The sequence below is a fragment of the Rhinolophus ferrumequinum genome, chromosome 18 (genome assembly GCF_004115265.2).
Source record: "Rhinolophus ferrumequinum isolate MPI-CBG mRhiFer1 chromosome 18, mRhiFer1_v1.p, whole genome shotgun sequence".
In the NCBI taxonomy this organism is placed as follows: domain Eukaryota; kingdom Metazoa; phylum Chordata; class Mammalia; order Chiroptera; family Rhinolophidae; genus Rhinolophus; species Rhinolophus ferrumequinum.
This window is the reverse complement of record NC_046301.1, coordinates 57,261,873-57,284,923: the sequence shown is the minus strand read 5'-3', so window position 1 is coordinate 57,284,923 and position 23,051 is coordinate 57,261,873. Positions and strand designations below refer to the sequence as shown.

At 42.9% G+C, this 23,051-nt stretch overlaps 1 protein-coding gene across 17 annotated transcripts in view; it reads right to left on the bottom strand.

Moving 5' to 3' along the window:
* Positions 1-23,051, bottom strand: part of HNRNPM (heterogeneous nuclear ribonucleoprotein M) — a 37,395-nt gene that overhangs the window by 3,850 nt on the left and 10,494 nt on the right. The window contains exons 3-15 of one of the 17 annotated variants that reach the window (XM_033135270.1): positions 18,181-18,233; positions 17,255-17,262; positions 17,076-17,169; positions 15,957-15,995; positions 15,804-15,839; positions 14,947-15,100; positions 13,748-13,797; positions 12,858-12,918; positions 10,461-10,562; positions 9,114-9,158; positions 8,562-8,639; positions 5,337-5,435; positions 1,680-1,733 (exon numbers count right to left, since the gene is read on the bottom strand). In XM_033135270.1, coding sequence (XP_032991161.1) covers positions 1,680-1,733; positions 5,337-5,435; positions 8,562-8,639; positions 9,114-9,158; positions 10,461-10,562; positions 12,858-12,918; positions 13,748-13,797; positions 14,947-15,100; positions 15,804-15,839; positions 15,957-15,995; positions 17,076-17,169; positions 17,255-17,262; positions 18,181-18,233 — 873 coding nt within the window. Of the gene's footprint in view, positions 1-1,679; positions 1,734-5,336; positions 5,436-8,561; positions 8,640-9,113; positions 9,159-10,460; positions 10,563-12,857; positions 12,919-13,747; positions 13,798-14,946; positions 15,101-15,803; positions 15,996-17,075; positions 17,170-17,254; positions 17,263-18,180; positions 18,234-23,051 lie in introns of all 17 variants that reach the window. The other 16 variants (XM_033135277.1, XM_033135281.1, XM_033135267.1 and 13 more) reach the window with 16 other exon arrangements.

Here is a 23,051-nt window from a genome sequence, read left to right as displayed (position 1 = left end):
TACCATGGTTGAAATTTCCATAATAAAAATTTAAAAGGGAAAACCCAATCCTGGAGGGCTTGTGTCAACAATGTTCTCTGTGTCACTAGTGCTACTATTTGTGATAACTTTTATGAGCCATGGCTGTCAATTCCTGAGAACTCTGCAGTTTCCCCACCACTGGACACTGAGAAATGCTCTTAAGGGGGAGGCTCAGAAATCCCACCCTCAGATCACCCGGTATAATGGATTACATGGTGACAATACAAAAATCACTCACCACTTTATCCTCTCCCAACTTGTCCCTTTTTAAGATGCCCTGCTGGTGGCCAGGCTGACTGCCATTTCCTTAACATCTCCAGGGCACAGAGAAGCTATTATATAGCTACGTAATCAAGAAGCGATACAGAAAAGCAACACCAGCAGCAACATAGATCCTGCGTATAAAGGAACAGGCGGCCCCTTCCAAGGGAACTGCCAACTGACTAGTATGTAACTTTGCTGGCATTGGAGGAAAAGGGAGTTGACGGCACCCTAGTGGACTCTGGAAGAGGCCAAGGACACCCGTCCCTCACTGCCACAGTTCAGCGGGACATACGCTGGCAGGTCAGCAGTGCAGTGACCCCATGAGGCCACCGTCCACTCCTTTTCCACATGCTGAGCAGGAGGGTCCCTCACTCCAGCTTCACCACACCCCCACCACCTGCCTCTGGAAATGGGAGTTGAGCCTGCAGCCCAGTCCAAGATGCAAATTTAAGAGGAAACTCAGCAGTTTCTATAACTGATTCTATAACTGACCAACATTGTGACCTGGCACGAGTCACTGCCCTTCTCTGTGCCTATTTCCTTAGGTGAATTAACAGCATACCAAGTGGCAAAATACAGGCACCATTTTAAGACTTTTAGACTTTCAGATCAGAAATTTCTCAGAAACTGTAAAAGGGTAAGAAACTCTGAGAGGGGAGGTTGCCTGCCCCAGAGCATCCGAAATGAGGCTGACCACCCGTTCCAGACACCAATAGCAGCAGAGAACTAGGAAGAAACGGTGCCCACAAGGATTTCTAGAATCAGCCCGCCACAGAAGGAGTCAGCAAGGGAGTCACCAAGGAAATGCTAAAATGCTCAGAGCCATGAGGACAAACTGGGCTGAAAACAGCACATTTCGTTTTAAGTACCCATTTTAAAAAGTCTATTAATGAAAGGATATATTCCAAAATCCGTATAGCATTCAACACTGAGCAGATATTTACTTTCCTCACAATTTTCTGAGTTTTTCTGAGTACATGTATATATTTGAGTAAGCATTTGTTACATGTTAGGTAGCATATTTTTATAATCGAGTAAAATATTTACTTTTAGGAATTTACAGTTTTATAGTATTGAAAACAAGAAAGCCCCCGTATTATGTGGACACATTACGATAATGACAATGGCTGACAGCTTACATAGTAGCACTTGTATGCAGTAACTCATTTACTCTTCACAAAGGCCCTATGAGGTAGGTACTATTATATCCCCATTTTACAGTATAAAAAACAGGTTCAGTAACTTGCCAAAACGTCACACAGCTACAGGCAGAAGCTGGTTCCCGCCCCAGGCCGTCTATTTTAGAGCCCATGCTTTTCACCACTACACTCTACTACCCCCGGGAATAACAGCCTATTCTAAACATCAAAACAGCAAAACTAAGCGTTTCCTACCTCCTCCCTGCTTTGCAATGATCTCTCCTCTCTTCAGTGCATTACTTAGGATTTCTAAGGAAATCAGGAAGAAAAAAAAATTAGCCAAATTTCTCTATGGTAATAGAAATGTGTTTATTACAGCTTCCAGAGTAGGAGTATTACTAATTAAAAATCTTAAAAGGAAAGGGAGGGGGTGAGAAATACACACACAGACAAGATCACGTTCCGGGAAAACCATGGCAGAGCCCTTGATGACGAGTCACGACGCAAGGAGCCCACGTCGCCCCGCAGTCCGAGGCCCAGTCGGTAGAGCCACCTGGGAATGCGCCCAGCAGAGCTAGGAGCCACTCTGCATCCATGAACTGAATTTGGAAAGTCAGACAGGAACGGGGCCAGTGGCAGTTTTTCTAAAGCTGCTCCAGAGCCACAGTACTCACAGACGAAAGCCTGCACTCACCCTCCCAGATCCAATCAACACCTCGCAGTAATCCCTCAGCCAACTAACGGTGTAGCTACACTTCAGGCCAAACCGTGCAAACAGCAGCGACTGCATGCAGTGCGGGGAATACGACCCAGTTACCAAGCCGTGCACGGAAGGCCTTCAGCAAGCTGAGCCTACCAGCCCCGCCTGGAAGGAGCTGGGGGTGACGATGACTAAGTGACACACGAAGCCTCAGGAAAATAAATACCCAATGCACTCAGCTGTCCAAAACGGAAAACACTGCTGCTTGCTTGCCAACGGTTCACCCAAACCTCTTCAGAGCTTGTCTAATACTAACATTAGTGATAGCTTTTCAAAGTTTCTCCTCGGTCTCTCATTACGTAGAAGAACGTTGTACCCACTCCCATGTATCTGGTCCTGAGGTGGACTCAGCAACATGAAAAACAGTCACAGGGCACATCTTGTATTACGACCATGACCACAAAGAGCTTAAACCCCACCCCACAGCTGATTCTAGTACTGCAACTGCCTGCTAAAGGAAGGAGGTAGAAAGTAGACCAAGAAGCAACAGACCTTCCGCCCGCAAGCCAGTGCAGGGCTTATTCCTCCGTGACACCCATAATCCTGACCACCAGGCCCAGGCCCAGGCTCGTTTTCCTAAAGCAGTGCTTAGGACAAACCATTCCCACCAAAGCCTCGGTAAGCATTCGCAGGCCTCCCTGCTGACTCCTAACTTGAATTTGCTCTTCCCACCCCGGCAGCCCCTCACCTCCAAGCCGCTGCACCTGACGCTGAGAGCTCTGCCAGCACAGCCGCTAGGTACCGATGCTGAACCATCTGGCACTAGCCTGTCCAGCTTAAGCCTCTCCTGCTCTCCGAGCAGCACGCTTCTATTAGCCAGCTAGGGCAGAGTTTTTTCAAATCTGAACAGAGAAAACCCTCACTTTTGTGTGGTGCTCACAGAGCTGCCAAGGGCCCGGGACCCAACACCTCCACCGGCTCCCTTCCTAGGTCCCTGCGATGTGCTGACTTGAGCCACTCGCAGCCGCACCATGTCCTTCAATGTCAAGGACCACGTATCTATCTATGTCCCTGCAGCAAGTAGTTGTTTGCACAAAGTGCAAAGATCCACTGCCTTGACAGGAGAGAGGGAACACTGAGTAGGGAAGCACTACAAAAATGCAGGATCTGATTCAACTGTCAAGTAAACAACACAGAAAATAAGATGAACAGAATCTGGAAAACCAATCCAGGTAACTACTCTAAAAACCTGACAAATATTTTATTTGGTACAAAGACCTTTTTACCAACTTGGGTCTGATGACAAATAGCAAGAGGGAAATCCAGAAATCCTTTGCTCTTGCCCATGGTCACTTTGGGAGACTTCAGAACAAACAGACAAGTCTCAGTCAGAGAGAAGGTGCCAAAGTAGCAAGAGAGAGCAAGGCCGGCAGATGATGTTTTCCTCCAGGCCAGGACAGGATGAGTTTCTTGTTGCCACATGAAGTAACCTCACTAGATCCTGTGCCACTGCAGGAACTGGGACAAGGCCAGCAGCCTCATCACAGAGGTGAGAGGTACCAGAGTGGCAAAGGATTGAGGGCTCAGAGCAGGAAAAAGTGCCCGTGGGAGCAGTCACGTGCCACGTTTTTCTTCTCACTATAGGTATCCATAAATTGGTATTTGCAGCCAAATGACAATACATTTTTAAATATTTTTTTAATGTTCTACCATTTTAAGACACAAAAACAACGCCAGTCATGGCAATGAGAAACTTTTAACTGACCCAGTCACATACAGATTATCAACTCACCCCCAAATTCTAAAGCTTTGGAACAATCTAGAATAAAGCTAAAGTCATATCAAGTAAATACAGAAAAAAAAAAAGATGCAAGGAAGTCATTCAAGTTCTCTAACCACAGTCAGAGAAAAAGCGAAACAAAAAAGTCTCCACCAACAGTGTCTACTCTGAGGGCAACAGTTCCTATTAGTTCTGGATCTTCAGGAAGAACACAAAGCACATGGGGTCCTGGAGACAATGTGCAGAACTAAGAATCCCGTTTCACTGATGAGCTGACTGACGACTCTTTCTAGGGCCTTCATAAATTCTAAGCATGCAGCTTAGCTCAAACTAAACACAAAAAGCTTCAAGTCCTCACACCAGGCGCAAGGTGTCCCATGAAGACAGAAGCTGAGGGTCGGCCCAGTGGCTCAGGCAGCTGGTTGGAGCTCTGTGCTCCTTACGCCGAAGGCTGCCAGTTCGATTCCCACATGGGCCAGTGCCAGATGGCTCAGTTGGTTGGAGCGCAGGCTCTCAACTACAAGGTTGCCGGTTCAACTCCCACCCGCAAGGGATGGTGGGCTGTGCCCCCAGCAACTAACAACAGCGACTGGACCTGGAGCTGAGCTGCACCCTCCACAACTAAGACTGAAAGGACAACAACTTGACTTGGAAAAGTCCCGGAAATACACACTGTTCCCCAATAAAGTCCTGTTCCCCCCTTCCCCGATAGAAAAAAAAAAAAAAAAGACAGAAGCTTAGCACTCTTGAAGCTGTAACCTAGCAATCTCTTATCTGCACAGGATGAGAAGCAGGTGGAGATTGGGGGGTGGAATCCAAGCTCTGAATCGCCTTTGAAAGAAACAAACTTCTTCTTTATAGCCCAGGAATGACCTATCTCCTTGCAACACACTAATGAAGGAGAATTAAGCTGAAAGTCTCAGAAAAACCTAAACTCAAAACGGGAAACATGCCCATGTAAAAGTAAAGAAGAAACTGCTTTGCAATCTAACTAAAACTGAAAAAAGTTTCTCTGCATTTCAGACAGGCCCCATACTCATCCTCAAACTCTCCTTCAAAGGCATCAACCAGCAAGCACACGACACCCCTTGCTGACTGAACAGCACCCTGGACTATGGAGATTCAAACCCTCACCGGGCAGGGCCCTGACACTCTCTACCAGGACCAGAAAGTCAGTACCATAAATGCAGCTTCTACTCCCACAGCCAGCAAACACCTATATGAAAAAAGCCATCTGAAAAGACTTGAAAAGTGGCGCTATGGACATCAATAAAAAATTCAAGGACCAGAAGTTTTTACCTAAGCTCTAGAGAAAACACAATTTTTAAAAAGCCTAAGACAAACCACCAGACTTTGCCTAAGAAAGAACCCCGACATCAGGGTGAGCCTGCACCCCCGGGGGGCGGACCCCACCCGCAAGGGGCCTTCTTACCCATTCCTCTGCCAAGGGGCTCTCCAAAGCTTCGAGACATTCCCATCTCGTTTCTGGCAAAGTCTCTCTCAAATCCTCCACCCATGCCACGCTCCATCTCTGTGGAAAAAAACATTACCCTAGGCCTTTCCAGGAATACCAATATATTTTAGACATAAACAACTATACACACAACAGCCGCCACCAAGTCAGCATGTTTAGTTTTTCTATAGGAAACCAACATCCATCCTTTATGCCTTAAAAAGAAAGTCACCTCAAGTGAATCCCTGAAAACAACCTACCTTTAGCTCATTAAGGACTCACTTACAACTTCCATTACAGCCACACTATCGCACACCAAGCAGTAACTGGGGGGTTGGGGGGGCTGCAGGGCACGCTGAGTCAAAGGCAGGCTGCCCGAGAACCTACTTAGGTACCAACAACAGCAGGCACCATTTCTGGGGCACCCCACGTACCCTGCTCTGCCAAGGGCTTTCCCTGCTCTGTTGTCATGGACTCCTACAACCAGCCTGCACACCTCTATTACCCTTCACCACCAAACACAGCCCCTTTACAAAGACACTGAGGCTCAAATGACTTAACTTGACCAAGGTGACATGCCTGGTAAGGGGCAAGGCAAAGGTTGGAACCTAAATCCAATGCAAAAGCCCATGTTCCAATACACAAGCACAGCCATCTGAGTACAGAAATATGCCGCGGGTAACACGACCTCTCTACAGATAACCTGGAGTGCTTTTGTCTACACACTGCAGTTTGGGTAACATTTTTTTCTATGCTGACAGGAGTATTTATTTTTTACAGTGTCTTTTAAAAACAAAGTTCTCAGCTTCTGTGGGGAAAAGCCCTGTCACAGATGTTGCTTGCTTGAGAAAGCCTTTCATGACGCCTTATTACTACCTCTCCTTATACATTCAGCTAAAGCAAGACTTAAAATGCGTTATCACACTTTCTCTCCTTCCTATATTGAGAGGTCCTTGAAAATACCTAGTTTATTAACCTTGCTCCTAAGAAACGCCAGGTAAACAGGTGCTATGTAATGAACACCTTTTATTGCACAACTACAAAAAACTGCTTCTAGCCTTACCCCTTCAATGAAGTAAAAAGTCTATCAGACACACGGAAGCAGGCGAGCATTATGAATTAATAAAGAAATGCAGCAGATGTTGGCAATGGTGGACTTCATATTCATAGTTTCAATCAACCCAACCAAACCCCCTAGGTTGGTGGCGTGCTATCTGCTGGAAATACAGATAACTGTGTGAGCCTGTGTCTGGTGGACAGAACAGAAATCCCAGAGCAGCACCCACCCCTCTTCAGAGAGGAAAGTCATATGCAGGCATTGGCGAGGTATCAGAACTCACCTCTGAGTTCAGGGAACCCTGCGTGTACTCCAATGTACTCCCCCCAAGAGAGAATTTTCTCTGTTAAATATTGCACCAAATCAGTCATTATTTGGTATATGACGGTGTTTTAATTACAAAATATTTTACATCCACTCTGTCAAGATTTCACCTCTACTGGTTGACTGGTCCTGAGAACTTGATTAATTTCTATCAGGCTAATGTTGTCAGCACCTGTAACCATGATATATGCATTACAGTCATCAACTACACATTAAATTAAACCTGAGTCACCTTTATCAATTGTTTTCCAATGATTAAAACTTTCCTCAGACCAGCACTGAAGGGCTCTGAAGCTGATTCCAGCCAAATCTCAGAACACAGCTCAAGTGTGAAGTCTCTGTTCTCTATTGTAGAGAATGGAGAAGGACTCTGAGTATCTGTGTCTCAGGACATCTCAGAACTAACATTTTTACTGTGACTCTTCATGAGAATAAGCACTTTGAACCTTTCACCACCAGACTCAGAACAGCACCTACTGGGTTCCAGCTGCCCGGTCACCAAGGACTTGGTCCACATGGCCCGGCACAGCCCCCACCAGTTCTCACCTGCTTCCAAATCACATCAGTGCACTTGGGCAACAGCCCAAATCTTCCTAACGACTCACCTGCTCTGAGTAAACACTCTTTCAAGCCAGATTTCCCCCAACTCTCATTTTTTATTATAAATCCCAGTCACACAGGCAAGCTTCAGAGTACACTGGCCACACAGACCTTTGTCCCTTCATTCCTAACTTACGGGGAGGACCTCCCGACATCTTTTCCCATCATCTAGAACAAGGCACCCCGTGAAGAAGAGCACTTTATTCAGCAGAGTATGTCCTTCCAGTTGACAGCTGATGTCTGTCTTAATAAGGTTCTTGCTTGCTCTATACTCTCTTCCCATCAAAGAAAGGTTTAAACCCAAATCCTTAATGACTTCCCATTCCAGGGAAGTTTCTACAGCCATATTCCCAAAGGTGGGTCAAAGACTCCACCAACATCCAGAGGATTTCAGACAGACAGACTCAGGGCACACTCAACAGCCCTGCTGGGGAGGGGGTGCTGACGCCAGTGCTAGAGGCAATCCTACAAGGCAGCATCACAGCACAGCAAGAGCCAGGCTCTGGAGCCAGACAGCCTGGGCCCATATCCCACCATTACGAGCTATGTGCCCTGAGGCAAGTCACTCTCTGAGCCTCGGTTTCTAAGGAAATGGGGATAACAGTACCTACACATCATGTGCTATCTTGCAAGGACTAAGTGAAATAACACATTATCATCATTATAATTAATATTACTACACTTCTGTTACGAGGTTGGAGGAGTTGGAAGATCTGAAGGACAGTACACGACAATTCCCATGATGTAAACGCTAAATGAATGCCTCTGCTTACAATTCCAGTCACCAGAGCAGATGCACAAGGACTCAACCGTCCAGCACTGCAGGGGAAACATGAGCTTCACACAAACTCCAAGGAGACTAAGCCCTTATACCTGGACACCTTTGTAAAGCGTGCAAAGCAGAACCACAGACACCTACATGACACTTGCCAGAGGGCATAAGAAAGCTTTACAATTTTACTGGACAATTACTGAGGAAGATTCAGAACACAGGACATCTCAAGAGTTTCGTGACTAAGAGAATGAACTTGTCTAGCTTATAGAATACAGACTTAGGATTTTACCATGTAATGCTTAAGGCAATTCGAAGCCATCTGATCCAGTAGAAAAGTGAAAGGGGAGAAATTCTATTAAAAATGGGTCTGCTGCCTAAAGGTCACCGAGAGCGAAGAGCCAGCAAAGGGTAAGTTTAAGTGCAAGCAGGAAGGCAACACTAGTCTTACCGTTTATTCTGCCCATGTTCATCCCAGATCCAAACCGACCCATGTTTTCCATACCGCCACCAAAGGGTCCCTCCATGCCTGAAAAAGAAGTCAGATTTCAGCACCATTCCAACGAGACTGCTTAGACTGATCAGGAAAAGAACAGTTTTCACAAGTTTCACCCTGGGCATCTTCTATTTTCTGCCAGGAACTTACTTACCAAGTTTAAGGATTTGGGGGGGAGGCGGGGAGAATGCTAGTGCCCTTGTTTAAAAATCAGCATCCTCAAAAAGCTGCTCTGATCCAACCCCCTCTATGACTAGACAAGCAAAGAGGCCCAGAGAGATGGAATGATTTGCCCAAGGTCACAGAGCTAGTTAGTGAGAAAGCCAGAGCCAAAAGCCAAGACACCCACTGGAAGGACTGACAGGTAAAGGTAATTTCGAGACTCAAACTTTTTGGAAACAAAAGTGAGAATTTCATGCAGGGTTTAAGAGGAGAGAAAGGGTTGAAAAAAAGAGAGAAGCCATACCTAAAAGTGATCACATTTGTACTTCATTTTAAATTTCTTACCTCCCATTTTATTTATTCCAAATCCTATGCCTTCCATTCCCATTCCTTAAAAAGAAAAAGTCAATGCAAACTAAATTATGTCAAAGCAGTAATGTTTGCACTTAAAAAACACAAATTCCAAACCAGCAAATGAACAAAAAATATCTGTTTATGAATATATTTTAATTGGCAAGAAAAAGGGGGGGGAGGGGAGACCCTCTGCCATTTCAACTGTCAAACTATCAATTCCAAGAAAACCGTTTAAGCCTTTAATAATCACCATGTGACTCAAAATTCTGTAGGGTCCACACAGTTTTATTAAATGACCAAGGTGGACAGTTTTAAACATGAAATATAATTACAAGGTACAGAGTAGGGAACATTCACTTTTTAGAAGCTTACTCTTAGGAACAGAAGTGGATTTTAAAATCCCTTTGAAAGATAAAATTTGAAAGATAAGTAAAAAGCAGTTCCTAAAAACACTGAGGTTACCCTCCCCGCCACACCAGCCTGTCCTCTCTAAGTGTCAGGTGAGGGGGTGAGGGTGGGTCAGACTGGCAGAGCCATTCGAGGCCCAGGACACGCTGAGGTCAGCCCCAGATTACACTGAGAGGAGACAAGACATATGCAGAACTGACAGTAGGAGGGCTGAGGGGCACTCGTCTTGGAATTCAAAGGATTTCAAGAAAGGCCTTAAATCGGAAGTCATAAAAATGGATTATTTAATAGTATAGAAATGCCTCACTGCACCGAAATGAAAATGCTAAACAGCAAAGTTTAAAGTTTATTCTACACGTCAAAGCTTTCATTCATTAGCTGTTTCTTGTCTTCTTGAACAAAAACAACACTGCATCATTTGCCCTGTGGCCTACAGCAGCTATGCAGTCATGCAATAAGGCGCGCCGTATCTTTCTGCATCCATCAATGCCCCTACAGCTGAAGCTATGTCAACACCAGCCCTGAGCCCAATGGGGTCTGGGTAATAGACTGTGGCAGTGCTGTGGTCCCATGGTCAGGAGACCTACAGTCTCTGTCACTAACTGATAGTGTGACCTTGAGCAAGACCAACTCTCTGGCTTGCCTCCTGTTTTTGGATGGCTCAACTATCTCAGCTCAGGATGATAAAATGCAAAGGTATAATGGCTTTAGAAAAAAAGGATTCAAGTTGGGAAATATGTATACAAAATACTGCCTTTATCAAAATGAACCAAAGATTAATAAAGAGGGACTTTTGTCCCAATTACATCTTTATTCCATTTGAACTATTCAATGTCCAATTATCCCAGCTGATAATTTTCATTACTATAGAACTGTAATAACTTTTAACGTCCGCAGAAATGCCCAGTCGCGGCACACTGTAATTCTCACCTGCGGGCCCTATGTTTCCCATGCCAATGCCTTTGTTCAGGTGATTGGCATCAATAGGCTGCCCTCCTGGTCCTAACCCCATGCCAATACCACCAAGTCCATCTGAAATGAAAAGAGAAAGTCAGAAGTGCAGACTCCACTTACTTACAAGAGACCTGACCCTCAAAAGCGAAAGAGTCTGTGTTTACTGTGGCACAGCTTCTCAGTCATTCCCACCAACAAACCACGGTCTATTCACAACACTGGTACACTTGGGAGCTCTCCCTTTTAAGGCACAACTTTTTATATGCAATTACAGATTGAAGTTTGTAACATGTATAAAGCACGGGCAACTAAAAATCAGTTCACTTGAAAGTTACAGAGAAGAACTATGGACAACTCACACAATAAAAGTCATGAGCATCTAGCTATTTCCCTAAATCGTGAACTGAGAAATTTTTTATCAAAAAAAGCAAGTCAAAACATCAGGTGGTAAGGAGCACAAATATGCCCACCCACCCCTCCTAACATGGCAGCCCAAAAGACTTTTCTTATGAAAAAACAATGTTATAAGCCAGTCAATTAATATACTGAGCATACACTACTCTCTGTTGCAGGCGATTTTAATAACAATGAAGCTAGTGGATTCACAGAACCTATTCTTCTACCCAGAAAGCTTCCTAAACTTCGATGGATACCCCAGCTCATCCCCAACTCCATGTTCCACAAACAAACAGTGACACCAGAATAGAATGGTATCAAATTGCCAACAAGGCCTAAGACAGTGTTAACATACTTGTAACGCTCTGGATAACCATGGTCTGAGGCTTCAAGCAAGACCAGGCGAGACTTTTTAAAATGGGGGAAAAGTGCATTAAAGAGAGCCTGAGAGCTATTCCCAGGTATTTAGTCTGATTAACAACACTGCTTTTAAATTGCACAGAAACAGCAGCAAGAGATCACCAATGTTACTGCTCCCCAAAGCACTGAAGACTTTCAAGTCAACCCTCTGAAATGTGCTCTGCGACCAAAAGCCATGGATAATGGGCTCCCTGGGGCCCAGTGTGTGCCTGCCAAGGTTACCAAGCAGCCTGCACCCCGGCTCCTCTAGGCAAAAAAGTCAACAAGAGGCATCACCGTGAACTTGAGTGGTCACTGCTAAGCGATCATACCGATTACAAGGAAATGTGGTCCTTTGCTAAATCATGTTAACTCTCAACTGGTAAGCCATCTCCTGTTATTGTAACCATCGACCTCCCTTCAAAATCTGCCTCTACTATGCTTCTAGAACCCTAAATTGCAAAGGCACTCAAGAAATAGTTTTCTAATCTTTGAGGGCTTGGCCACAGGCTTCATTCACTGCTCCAGACCAGAGGTACTGGCTGGCCCTCCAAACAGCCCTGCCCCAACGGCCTCATGTGATGACAAGTCCTCCCCACCAGAGCACAAGCAGGTCCCAGCCCCTGTGGGTTTGTCAGATGGAGTGCCTGGGACGTCACTAATAGGCCCCCTTTCCATCCACGTGGTGACCTATCAACTAGCCTTCCCTGTCTCAGGGCAGATTTTCACCTGGATGTTGCAAATAACCCTATATAAAATTTTTGATAGCTGTATTTCACATACCGTAAGTTTCACCCATTTAAAGTGTACAGCTCAGTGATTTTTAGTATATTCAGTTATGCAACCATCACCACCATCTAATTCCAGAACATTTTCATCACCCCAAAATGAAACTCCCTCCCCATTAGCAGGCACTACTCTCCACTTACCCCTCTCCCCAGCTCCTGGCAACCACTAATATATCTACGGATTCGCCTGTTCTGGACGTTTCCTATAGATGGAATCAAAGCTCATCCATGCCGTAACATGTATTGGTACTTCATTCCTTCTATGGCTGAGTAAATTCCATTGTATGGATTTACCACATTGTATTTATCCACTCATCAGCTAAAATCATTCTGCTATGAACATCTGGGTATGAGTTTCTGTGAGGCTGTAAGCTATTAGTTCTCTCGGAGTGTACCTAGGAGTGGAAGTGCTGGGCCATCTGGTGACACCCAATCTCTTCTGGACCCAAGTGCAGCCTGGCTTTAATTCCCTTTGCAGTTTTGAGTTCTTCGTTCCCCAGGATACCCTCAAAATGCAATTACATCCTGAGCAGCCTGCCTCACTGCAAAGTAGTCCTAACAATCCTTACGAAGTTGTGAATCCCTCTGTTCTTCTTCCACGCTGGGAAAATCCATAGGGGATTAAAAAAACAAACAAACAAAAAAAAAAAAACACCACCCTGTGAAACTGTCCCTCAAGAATGGTCAAGAGAATTGCAGAATAACATGGCCCAGGGTTCATAGGTAATTATAGTTTTCTGGTCAGTATAAACAAATTCGAAATCTCAGCCATAATAATTGAAATACTCACGGGGAAGCTGTTGAGGACGTTCAGGAGGGAAAAAATCCCCCTTTGGTAAGGCCCTCTCATCCTGAAAGACAAAGTGAATAAATCTCATTGTTCCTGGCAACACTGTTTGCAACAGAAAAGATGGAAACAATCCCCAATAAAGGACTGTTGGATATCTTATGCTACATCCTTGCCACAGAATACCAAGCAAGTATCAAAAGGAATATGGGAAGAGTTCTTGCCACCTTTTGTGTAAAGGGGGAAGGATTAAATATACTCATGTATATACTGTGGGGGATGGGCAGGACCTGGGCATGAAGCAAGAACAAGACTCTCACACTATCTTTTTCATGCTTTTGAGTCACGTGAAACAATTATCTATTTTAAAAACAAAAACAAAAAACCGAATGTTTCAAGTAACTAAAAATTCTTTCACAGTCCTTTTCTTCCTGATGTGCTAACTAGATTGCCCTCAGCACATTCCAGTCATGCTTATATTAACCATTATCTTCGGCAGAGCCACAGCAGGGCTGATGTTTACATTGAAGGGCTTCAACAGAACTTTAAAGGCTGTCTGAACCAGACTTAATTAGGTTCACAACAGATATGCCAACTAAACATTTTGAAAATTGGAAACCCATATTATACATAACCAGTCTTTGAAATTGATCGCTTGCTCAAGCAGGATACTCAGCTGACCTCCTGACCATGCCGATCAGCCAACTGTGCAAAGAAAAATGTATCTGCAGCAAGAGCTACACGAGCAAAAAGTTCTTTCTGTCATAAATTTGCTCAATGCACAGCACCCTACTTAACTTAGACTGATCCATAAACAATGACTATGTGTACACTCTTAACAACCCCATGTATTTGAGTATGTTGTGGAGAAAAAGATCCTCCTACTAACTTACCATTTTCACGTGCATTGGTCTATCAAATAGCAGTTGGCCATTAAACATAGCTGATATTACAATTAAGGCTATTTCTTACAATTCTAAAAACATGCACAGCAGAAGAGAAACACGTAAGAGAAAAATAACCCAACTGCTACCGTTCCCTAAGTGGTGAATTTATGAGCAATTTTGATTCCTCATGACACTTTCAAGTATGTGTTTCTACTCAGCAGAAAAGGAATAAATAATGCTCAAGGGGGGGAGAAGTAAACCTGAGCGTATTCCTTAAGTGTGGCGCTTCATTCACACCACCTTACACTTCTCGCCAAACCATCCTCTTGAGCACTGGCATCAGTTTTCTGTACGTGTCCAATGGGCCAGGTATCCTACCCCCCTTTTTTTTAAAGTGTTTTTCCAGGACCCATCAGCTCCAAGTCAAGTAGTTGTTTCAATCTAGTTGTGGAGGGCGCAGCTCACTGTGGCCCATGTGGGGATCGGACCGGCAACCCTGGTGTTACAACCATCACGCTCTAACCAACTGAGCTAACCGGCCGCCCTGTCCTACAGTTTTTGAAGTAGTACAATGTTTTCTGGGTAAGATACTTGGTGACAGTATTGCCGGAGTTTAGTGACTGTGTTCCTGTGTGGTATTCTCCACTGTGACTACAAAGATGTCACTACAGGGTAAGCAGCCTAAGGGTTAGAGAGAAGTGCTTCTTCCAGAATGATCTCAATCCACTGAAGAAAGGGGGCCCTGAAAAGACTTATATACGAAATAAATGAATTTCTCTCCAGTGGCACATGCTTCGGATTTCCCCCTTCAAACCAGACTCCTCTAAAAAGAAAACACTGAGAAAGATCACTCGTGGGAATGTGACTATTTGCTAATCGGCCCTTCTACTGTGTTTCTCCAAAAATAAGACCTATCCGGAAAATAAGCCCTACCATGACTTTCCCCCTGAACATAAGCCCTAATGCGTCTTTTGGAGCAAATCTTAATATAAGACCTGGTCTTATTTTCGGGGAAACACGGTGTCTACACAAAACTGAATTAATTCCATCCTAGAGAACTTTCAAATTCCATAGTAATGCTTTCCCTCTAGTCACTCAGGAAACAGTAATACACAAGGAAACCACTTCCCCCCACATACGTATATTAATAATACAACATTTAGGCCAATCCGTTCACCAAGAGTTGAATTCCAATAAAAGGATACATATAGCTTGCACAGCTTCAATGGACTGTTCAAAAGTAACAGTGCCTATTCCACGACTTTTCCCATCTTTATCTTCTAGAATGTCTGCTCGGACCACCACACCAGCCATACTAAAAACTTCCTTCAGTTTCTTCCAGCCAACTTTATAATCCAGCTAATCAAGAGACAGGGAAGAAACATCTCAACGCAGACATCTTAAGAAAAACAGTATTTGTATTACATGAACACAACATGCCTTGGTTGGAAATAAGCATTAGAAAGATAAGTCACAAAAACTTATCGACTACAGTGGAATTTTTCAAATAGGATGAAATCTGGCCTTAACTGCTATTTACTGCCTCTTTCCTCTGAAAGAACAGCTTAAGTCACCTCATGCATTTCAAATTAATGCTTATTTTTTAACACTTAAAAAAAAAAAAATGTTCCCCAGCTAAGGTTATCACCCTCCCCAACCAACCCACTTTCTTTTAAAATATTTCCCTTTACAAATGACAAAGGCATTGTCATTCATCCCAGACACAAGAGGGAAGTGTCAGTACACAATCTCTGCTAACTTTTTTACCCTGCACCTAAATAAACCCACCAAGAATGCAGCTGCCACTTTTGTAAACAGCAGCAAAACGCAGTAAACAGGGTCCCAATGGGATCACAGTCAAGCCTGTGATTTATGACTGCGTGGTCATCAGGGAACAAAGCCCAACCAACCCCAAGGCTGATTTTTAAAAATAGATCAAAAAGATAACATAACCCTCTCTAAAGCTTTTCTTCTCAAACAGCAGAACTACTTTTATAACACGTTGACAAGGAGGTTTCATAAAGTTGATTTTCTACTTACGACACTGTTTCATTCTACTTACATTTGCTACAAAGACTGTGCTTCCAAGTCTTCCAGCCTGTAATGCATGGATAATCTCATTTGGGATGTTAGGGTTATTTAGGATACTGGGTGGGATAGTAATCATTCCTGGGCCACCTGGTCCCATACCCATCCCACCAGTCGTAGCCATCACCTTTTGCATTGCTCTCCTGGCATGTTCACCATCAGGATCCTAAAACAAGCACAAAAACGTTACATCTAACTGACCCAGAGACAACTAAAACCATGCTCGGAGTAAGTGATAGTCCCAAAACTTCAGAAATTGGAAGGTTGTTTGGAAAGCATTTTTCAAAATCTATAACAAGAAATTCAAATGAACTCAACCACTAGGCCAGGAAGAATCCCAGCCAAAGGAATGAAGAAGAAAGAAAGGGGTGTAAACTTTAGCTCTCAATTGAACTAAGTAAAAAAAGGGAGGAGGGTGGAGGATATTAGTTGACATAATATAGAGCTTCTAGATTGAAATAAGATCTTCACGGGCGTGGCATGGCTGGATCTTATTAATTCAGTGGAGGTTCTGTAATTCCTGCAAACCCCATCAGTGATTTTTTCAGTTTGAAAACACAGCTCTAGATCACCAAGGTACTCTCCATCCTTCATGTTATTCAGGCATCTGACTCCTGTGTAAAGTCTGGACAGGTTTGTGAAGCTCTGGTATTGACACTATGCTTAAACTCTCTGCCCTTTCGTGTATCATCTTCAACACACAAGAGACCTTAAACCCTACCATACTTTCCACTCTGAGCTCTGAATATACTAATTTTCCTCCAAGAAGAAGTAAAAATAAGTCAAGGAGGGAGCGAATCACCAAAACAACCTCCCCCTTCCTGGAAAAAGAGAAGGTATCTGAGATTTGGATTAGATATAAAAAGAGGATTTGAGTAATGACAAACTCAAACAAACAAACAAACAAAAAGGCGGGACAAGAATAGGGGTCAAACTGGGTAAAACTGTATGTGTAGAACCCACTAAAAAAAAACAACAGAAAACCACAGGCTCAGTATGAGTGCCTCTGAGAAAATCGAGGCAGGTGGTCACAGACCGATCACAAACATTAGGAAGGCAGGTGGCAGTGGCTCAGGGAGTGCTCATTCTTACAGGATGACTACTGAAGCCTGTGATGACCCTCTTCATCAAGAACAGGTTAGTCTGCACTGTAAAACGTAGTCCAGGACTACTTTTGTCTTTTCCTAACTCCGAATAGGACAACTCGACAATTACAAACGATATCCACAGGGTTTCAAGAGCTTACTTCTTTGACTTTCAGTGGTCTTCCACTCAGACTATGCTTGTTTAGAACTTCAGCAGCTTTTTTCATGCTCTCTTCCATCTTGAATTCAACAACGCTATGAAGAGTCAAAAGGAAATGAGTGAAACCAGTCCTACAACTTAGAAGGCTCAATTGCCAATAAGTAACTAGACAATACTTACGCACATCCCTTTGGAAGAAGCCACAGACCAATCAGAAGAGCAAGGAAAGGGGGAAAAAAAGACAAGAAAAAAATAGTAAATATCAATGACAGTTATAAAATAAAAATGATGTATGTAATAAAAGTTGTAGTTTTCTTTAATCAACCCTTCTAAGGGGAAACTGGCAGAAGTAAGCGTCTCGCCTAGCCGTCCTTGTTAAAAGCTGGGCTCCTTATCTCCTGTTCCCGCACGTTACCAGCATTGCACTATAGCTGCTGAAGTTATAATAAGCAGACCTAAATTCAGATTCTCCGAGAAATCACACAAACTTTAGATCTGCTTCCTTCTGTACTCAAAAAAATTCCTTATCATACTCCTCCTAAATCCATCCCTTCCATAAATTAAGCTCATCCTTTTGATTATTCTAAGCCATTCTATTGCACGACAGAAAATAGTTTATTGTCTCTTTAAACTAGGCCAATTTTAAACGTTCAGGTTTTAAATATTTGTTTTACAATTTACTGGCACAAAGGCAACTTTTCGGAATCTTTGGTTCACACCACTTTCAAATTCAGCAAACAACCAAGAGTAACATTTTCTAGACAAGAACACACGTTTTACATTAATATACCACCGCTAAAATTCCATGCATAATTCACACACAGCCAATTCCTCTGTTAACAAAGAGACAATGCTGCTATTGGTCCCCAGTTATCCAAATTGGGCATCCAAACAGAATACCAAAAAGCTCTTTGGCCAGCCATTTGGAAAAGCGGGACTCCCGTTTGCAAATCCCCTCCCACCCCACTCGAATGTTTGGCAAAATCAAACATGGCTACTATAACATGAGCACTCACTGCCTTCCTGATTTCATTCGATTCCACGCCACCATACAGTTACATTTTTCATGTAGTAAATCCACAGAAGAAATTCTCTCAGACACTTACCCTTGACTTTCCTTCAGCGTCCATTAAGAGCTCCACGTATGTTACCTCACCAACTACAAATCAGTTTCCAGACGACACATAAACCAAGGGAGAAAAGCCAAGAAAACAATGGGAATTTAGAACAATCATCAGCAACCTTGTATGGAGCCTCTGCCTTATAAGAAAGCCCAGAAACACTCCATATACTCTAAAACCACCGAACTAGGCATTACAGGTGTGCAGTAAAAGTAGGTGAAACTTGTTAACAATATGTCCTTGATTTTCCTCCCACCACAAACAAGCTATTTCCACAGATTTCCATATCAATTTCTCTGTCTGGACTCTCCTTCGTGACTAGAGGCAATCCAAATCTACAGGAAAGAAGTCTGCGTGATTCACTTTTGAGGGGAAGAACACAGTTTTATACATACACTTATTGGTGAAAGCAGGTGAACAGCACAGCAATTGCAATGCCACTGAGCTGAGCTCAAACGCTAAATCAAGGACATGTATTAGCTCAAAGACGCTCACACTGTGGCGAGCTCCATGGTGTGCAACCTGCGTCACAACACTGGGCCTTACACTAAGGAGGGTCACAGGCTTGGTTTAATGCTCTGTTGCATCTTAAAATTCCGAACCATTTATTAACAATGGGCCTCCACATTTTCATTCTGCACTGGGCCCCACAAATTCTGTAGCTGGCCCTACACACAGCACTAGGCCCCACAACTGTCAGAAGCAGACTGTTTGAACATCCTATCAGAAAACCAGAGCATCTGGATTCTGACTAACCCAGGCTTTATTCTTGATGCTTTCGCAACCTCCCCATTAAAGGACACAGATAAATGCAAATTTAGAGTTCAATTTGCATCTGAACAGTTAAACAGACTCACGTAATTCTGATTACACCAAGGGGGTAAAAAAGCAAAGCACTTCAAAAGATTCCGCAGATTTTCCTCAAGGTTTGGATTGCCAATTCATGACCACCATGATCAGATGTTAGAACCCATCAAGACAACCACCAAAATGGCTGCTGAACTTGAAGATGGCACACAGAAAACTAAGCAGTTTCTCCAAAGTCAAGAAAAGGGCTTTTGTTCTCAGAAATATCCTTTTTTTTTTTAAGGATTATTTTGATAATGATAAAGCCTTCTCCGATTCAGTTTTCAAGTTTTTGTTTAGCAATACAAGGGTTAAAATAACCCTTTTAATGGCCTCGACAAGCCATGCCTATTTTAACTCTTTTGTTCAAAGGATATTAACATTACTGAGGATTTTTAATTATAAGAAAAGATTTAAATGCAAGATAAAATTAGTAATTTGAAAGGCACATCCATTAGTGATGTACTTGCATGGCAGTTGAAAGTAAGAAGGCCACGCGTTCACAGTGTAAGGCTACAGTCTCGCCTCCCTCGCCCTTTCCTGAAATGTGAACCAAACCAGCCCTTTGCACAAAACAGGAAGGACACAGAATCAGTGCAAAGAGATGAAGAAAGGAAATAGGAGGGACTGGTACAGTTTTAACTTGTGCAGTATGTACTCCTGTGGGGCAAACTGAAAAATGATCACAAAGGACAGTCACACAGATTGGCTTTATTTTACCTGTACAAAAGTAAAGCAATTCCAAAAAAGTTGTGGTCATTCTTGAAGCCATGTTAAGAGCCATTTATTTCAAAAACAGCAGCCATTTGAGGACCAACAGTCCTTGTTTCCATTTTGATGGAAGTAGTGTCAAGACAGTGAAGAGAAACCCCAAGTTTATTTGCTACGAGCCTGTAACTGTGACCACTGCCTTGAAAATAAAAGAATCACAATATCTACCTCAAGGACAGCTGTAACTATGTTGTTAAAATCCAAATACTGTTGCATATGGACAGTTTCTAGTCTGTGCCCATAAAGACACTGCATCAAAAAACTGTCATTGTAACCTAGAAACCAAGCAAGTCCCAACCAAACTTTTCTCCATAGTCATAACCATTTTAACAAAAAGCCAGTTTTAGAAATTAGGACTTTTCACACTTAACATTCTAGTGATGGCACACACCCGACTTCAGTCCTTTGCACTAAAAATTTGCTTTAAATATTCCCTGTCTTTTTTTCCCCAAACGGTACAGTTTAGTAAAAACAAAGAACTACATTAAAGTAACCCTCCAGCCTTAGTTTAGCCACAGGTGAAGGTGATCCCTGGGCTGTAGCATGAGCAATGCTGTTCCCAGGGTCATCAATAATAGCCATGATCTTTATAAATTCACAACCTTCCCCTCTGGACCCTGAGACCACAGCAGTCCAGGTGTTAAGCAAATCAGCGTCAAGGATCTGCAACAGTAACTAATTCATACTTCCCTACAGGAAGTTAATGATAAAGCCTTCAAAAGACCACTTCTCTTTTAGATCTAAACATTAAATTAAGCAAGATCTGCTTAGTAGTCAGTACAACTATCAACAAAAACTCTGAAGGCAAAATTTGCCATAGAACTATGCAGACTCTGGTCACATTCAATGAAATGAAGTTTAAAAGAGCCAATCAACCAGAGCAGATCACAGTTAGGACTGAGAGGCTGAATTCACAAATTGGCAGTAGCCAACAGTGTCACAGAAACGAATTCTCAGGTGTTAATGAAAATTACTGCTGCTCCTCTTCCTTTCGGAATATGGATGGACTCCCAAGATGAGGCTACTGAGACAAATTCTACTCCAGCTAAACATCAAAATATCAACATGAAATAAAACTAAAACTCTGAAAAATCTAATGCCAAATGTTATCACCTACCTTTTAAAAAAATGCTAACAGGAACTCATTTTTAAGCAACATTTAGGTGGTTATTAAAAATATTGCCTGAAGAATAAAACACATCATGAGGATAAGTAGATGAGCAACCCAAGAATAATTTAGGTAGTAATTGGAGCTACTCTGGAATTTAACACTTCTGCACCTATTTTTCCCACAAAGCATATTTGTTTGTGTTCTCATTTACTGTTCGAGTCGGAAATGGACCAAAAAATGGAGTACAGAGGCCAAAGCTTCACTGAAGAGAATTCATATGTGAAAAGGCCTCTAATTTTAAATATGGGGGCTCGTAAGTAGGACATGCTAGCAAACATTTTCACTTTAATGGAGGGGTGCATAGAATACATGCATACTTGAATTTAGAAAGGCTTGTTTCTTTAATATGCAGGAAACTTGAAATCTGGCAAAATATTACCGTATTTTGCCATGTATAATGAGCCCTTTTTTGCCCAAACTCATGAGGGAAAAATAAGGGAAGTGTACGCTTTACATACGGGTACTAATTCCGTATCTACATAAATGGTTTTAATTCTTATGAATTAATGCTTATGAATTAAAAGTGTAACTCTAGAAATCAATAATAATATCCATATGCAAAATAATACCCAGGAATGGGATCCTCGGTTTTGTTGAACTTCCCACAAACTTGCAACAAATTTACCAGTATGTAGCCTTCTAGGATGCGTAAATATAAATGTCATAAATTTGTTACCCTTAGGTAAGATTTCTTGTACCTTGTATCTGTTCTTGTGTTTTGTAATTATGTTACCTAAAATTTAAAATTTAAAAATTAAACGCTAAAATTCCTTTATAATACAAAAAACAAGTACTTAAATGTAAACAGATAAAAATTTGAATTAAAAAATTAAAACAAAAGATTTTTCCCCCTGCAAGTTTCGGCCAAAAACATGGGTGTGCATTATACGCGGCACTATACGATAATCTACACAGTGACTGCTTCATTTATGGACAAGTTAGAAAACGACTGAGCCCATTCTTGCTCCTGACTGTAGCAACAGCAGAAGAGCACCACCAACTAACTAGACCAAAGACCACCAAGTAAACCAGGCAGGCTGCGCTGTTGGGGTTCAACCCAAGTACCCACAGATATGAATGCTTTAGCATAACAGGACTTTCCAAAATGCAGGCTGAATTTCCAACAAAAGAAAACCTGAAGGAGCCAGATAGACTGGGTGGGGTTTTCTGAAATTAAAAATAAAGTTCTGGTCCACAGACACCCAGTGAACATTATCCCCCAGAACCACCAGGGACTTCCTGTGACTCCACGTGCCCTCCGGGCCTCGGTTTTTTGTCAGCTGGAATTTGAAATTTACTTAAAGTGATGCATTAAGTTAAAATAGAAGGATTAAGTGCTTAAGAAATCTTTGCTTACACAAGTTCAACTGACTACTGCTAGACTTGGCATTGAAGAGTACACTCCAGCACTGACCTTCCTTTCTTCCTCCAACTGTGCCATTTCCCCACTGTGGGCATGGCCTGGGCAGCAGCTGCCCCACCGGTTCCCCGGCTCCCCAGTGAGGCCCGAACCAGCAGCCCGGCACAGAGCTTTCCGCACCCACACAGGCCCTCCCAGTACTGCAGCACAACACTGAGTGCAAAATGCTCCAAATCACCCTTTGCTCACAGAAATCTTACTTTTTTGCCCAGTCCTTATGGAGAAAGTCTTTAAGACATTCAGTGATAAAAATTAGGTAGCTGTTAGACGGTTAAGTCACTTTCAAAGCTGGTTTGGCAATCGCCCAATTTCGTATTACACTGGCTCTCAATTTTTTTTCAATCCAGCAACAATTGGGTGTTCAGAGCAGCTATTTGTTCCATGTAATACCTCCGTTAAAAAATAAGCACAGTCAAAAGGAAGGACAACAGAAACCTTTCCCTTGTCCCAGCAGAACACTTAGAGCAGGAAGGGGAAAGTTCAGGGGAAAGAGGGCATTCAATTCTAAGAGCGTGAAAACTGTTTGTTTAATCCATGTCCCTGACAGATATGATGGGGGTGGAGGGGTGAGCAAAAAAGCAGCCTGCCTCAGAACACAACAAAGCTCTTAATACATTGTTTCTCTTTAAAATCAGCAATGCTGATTTC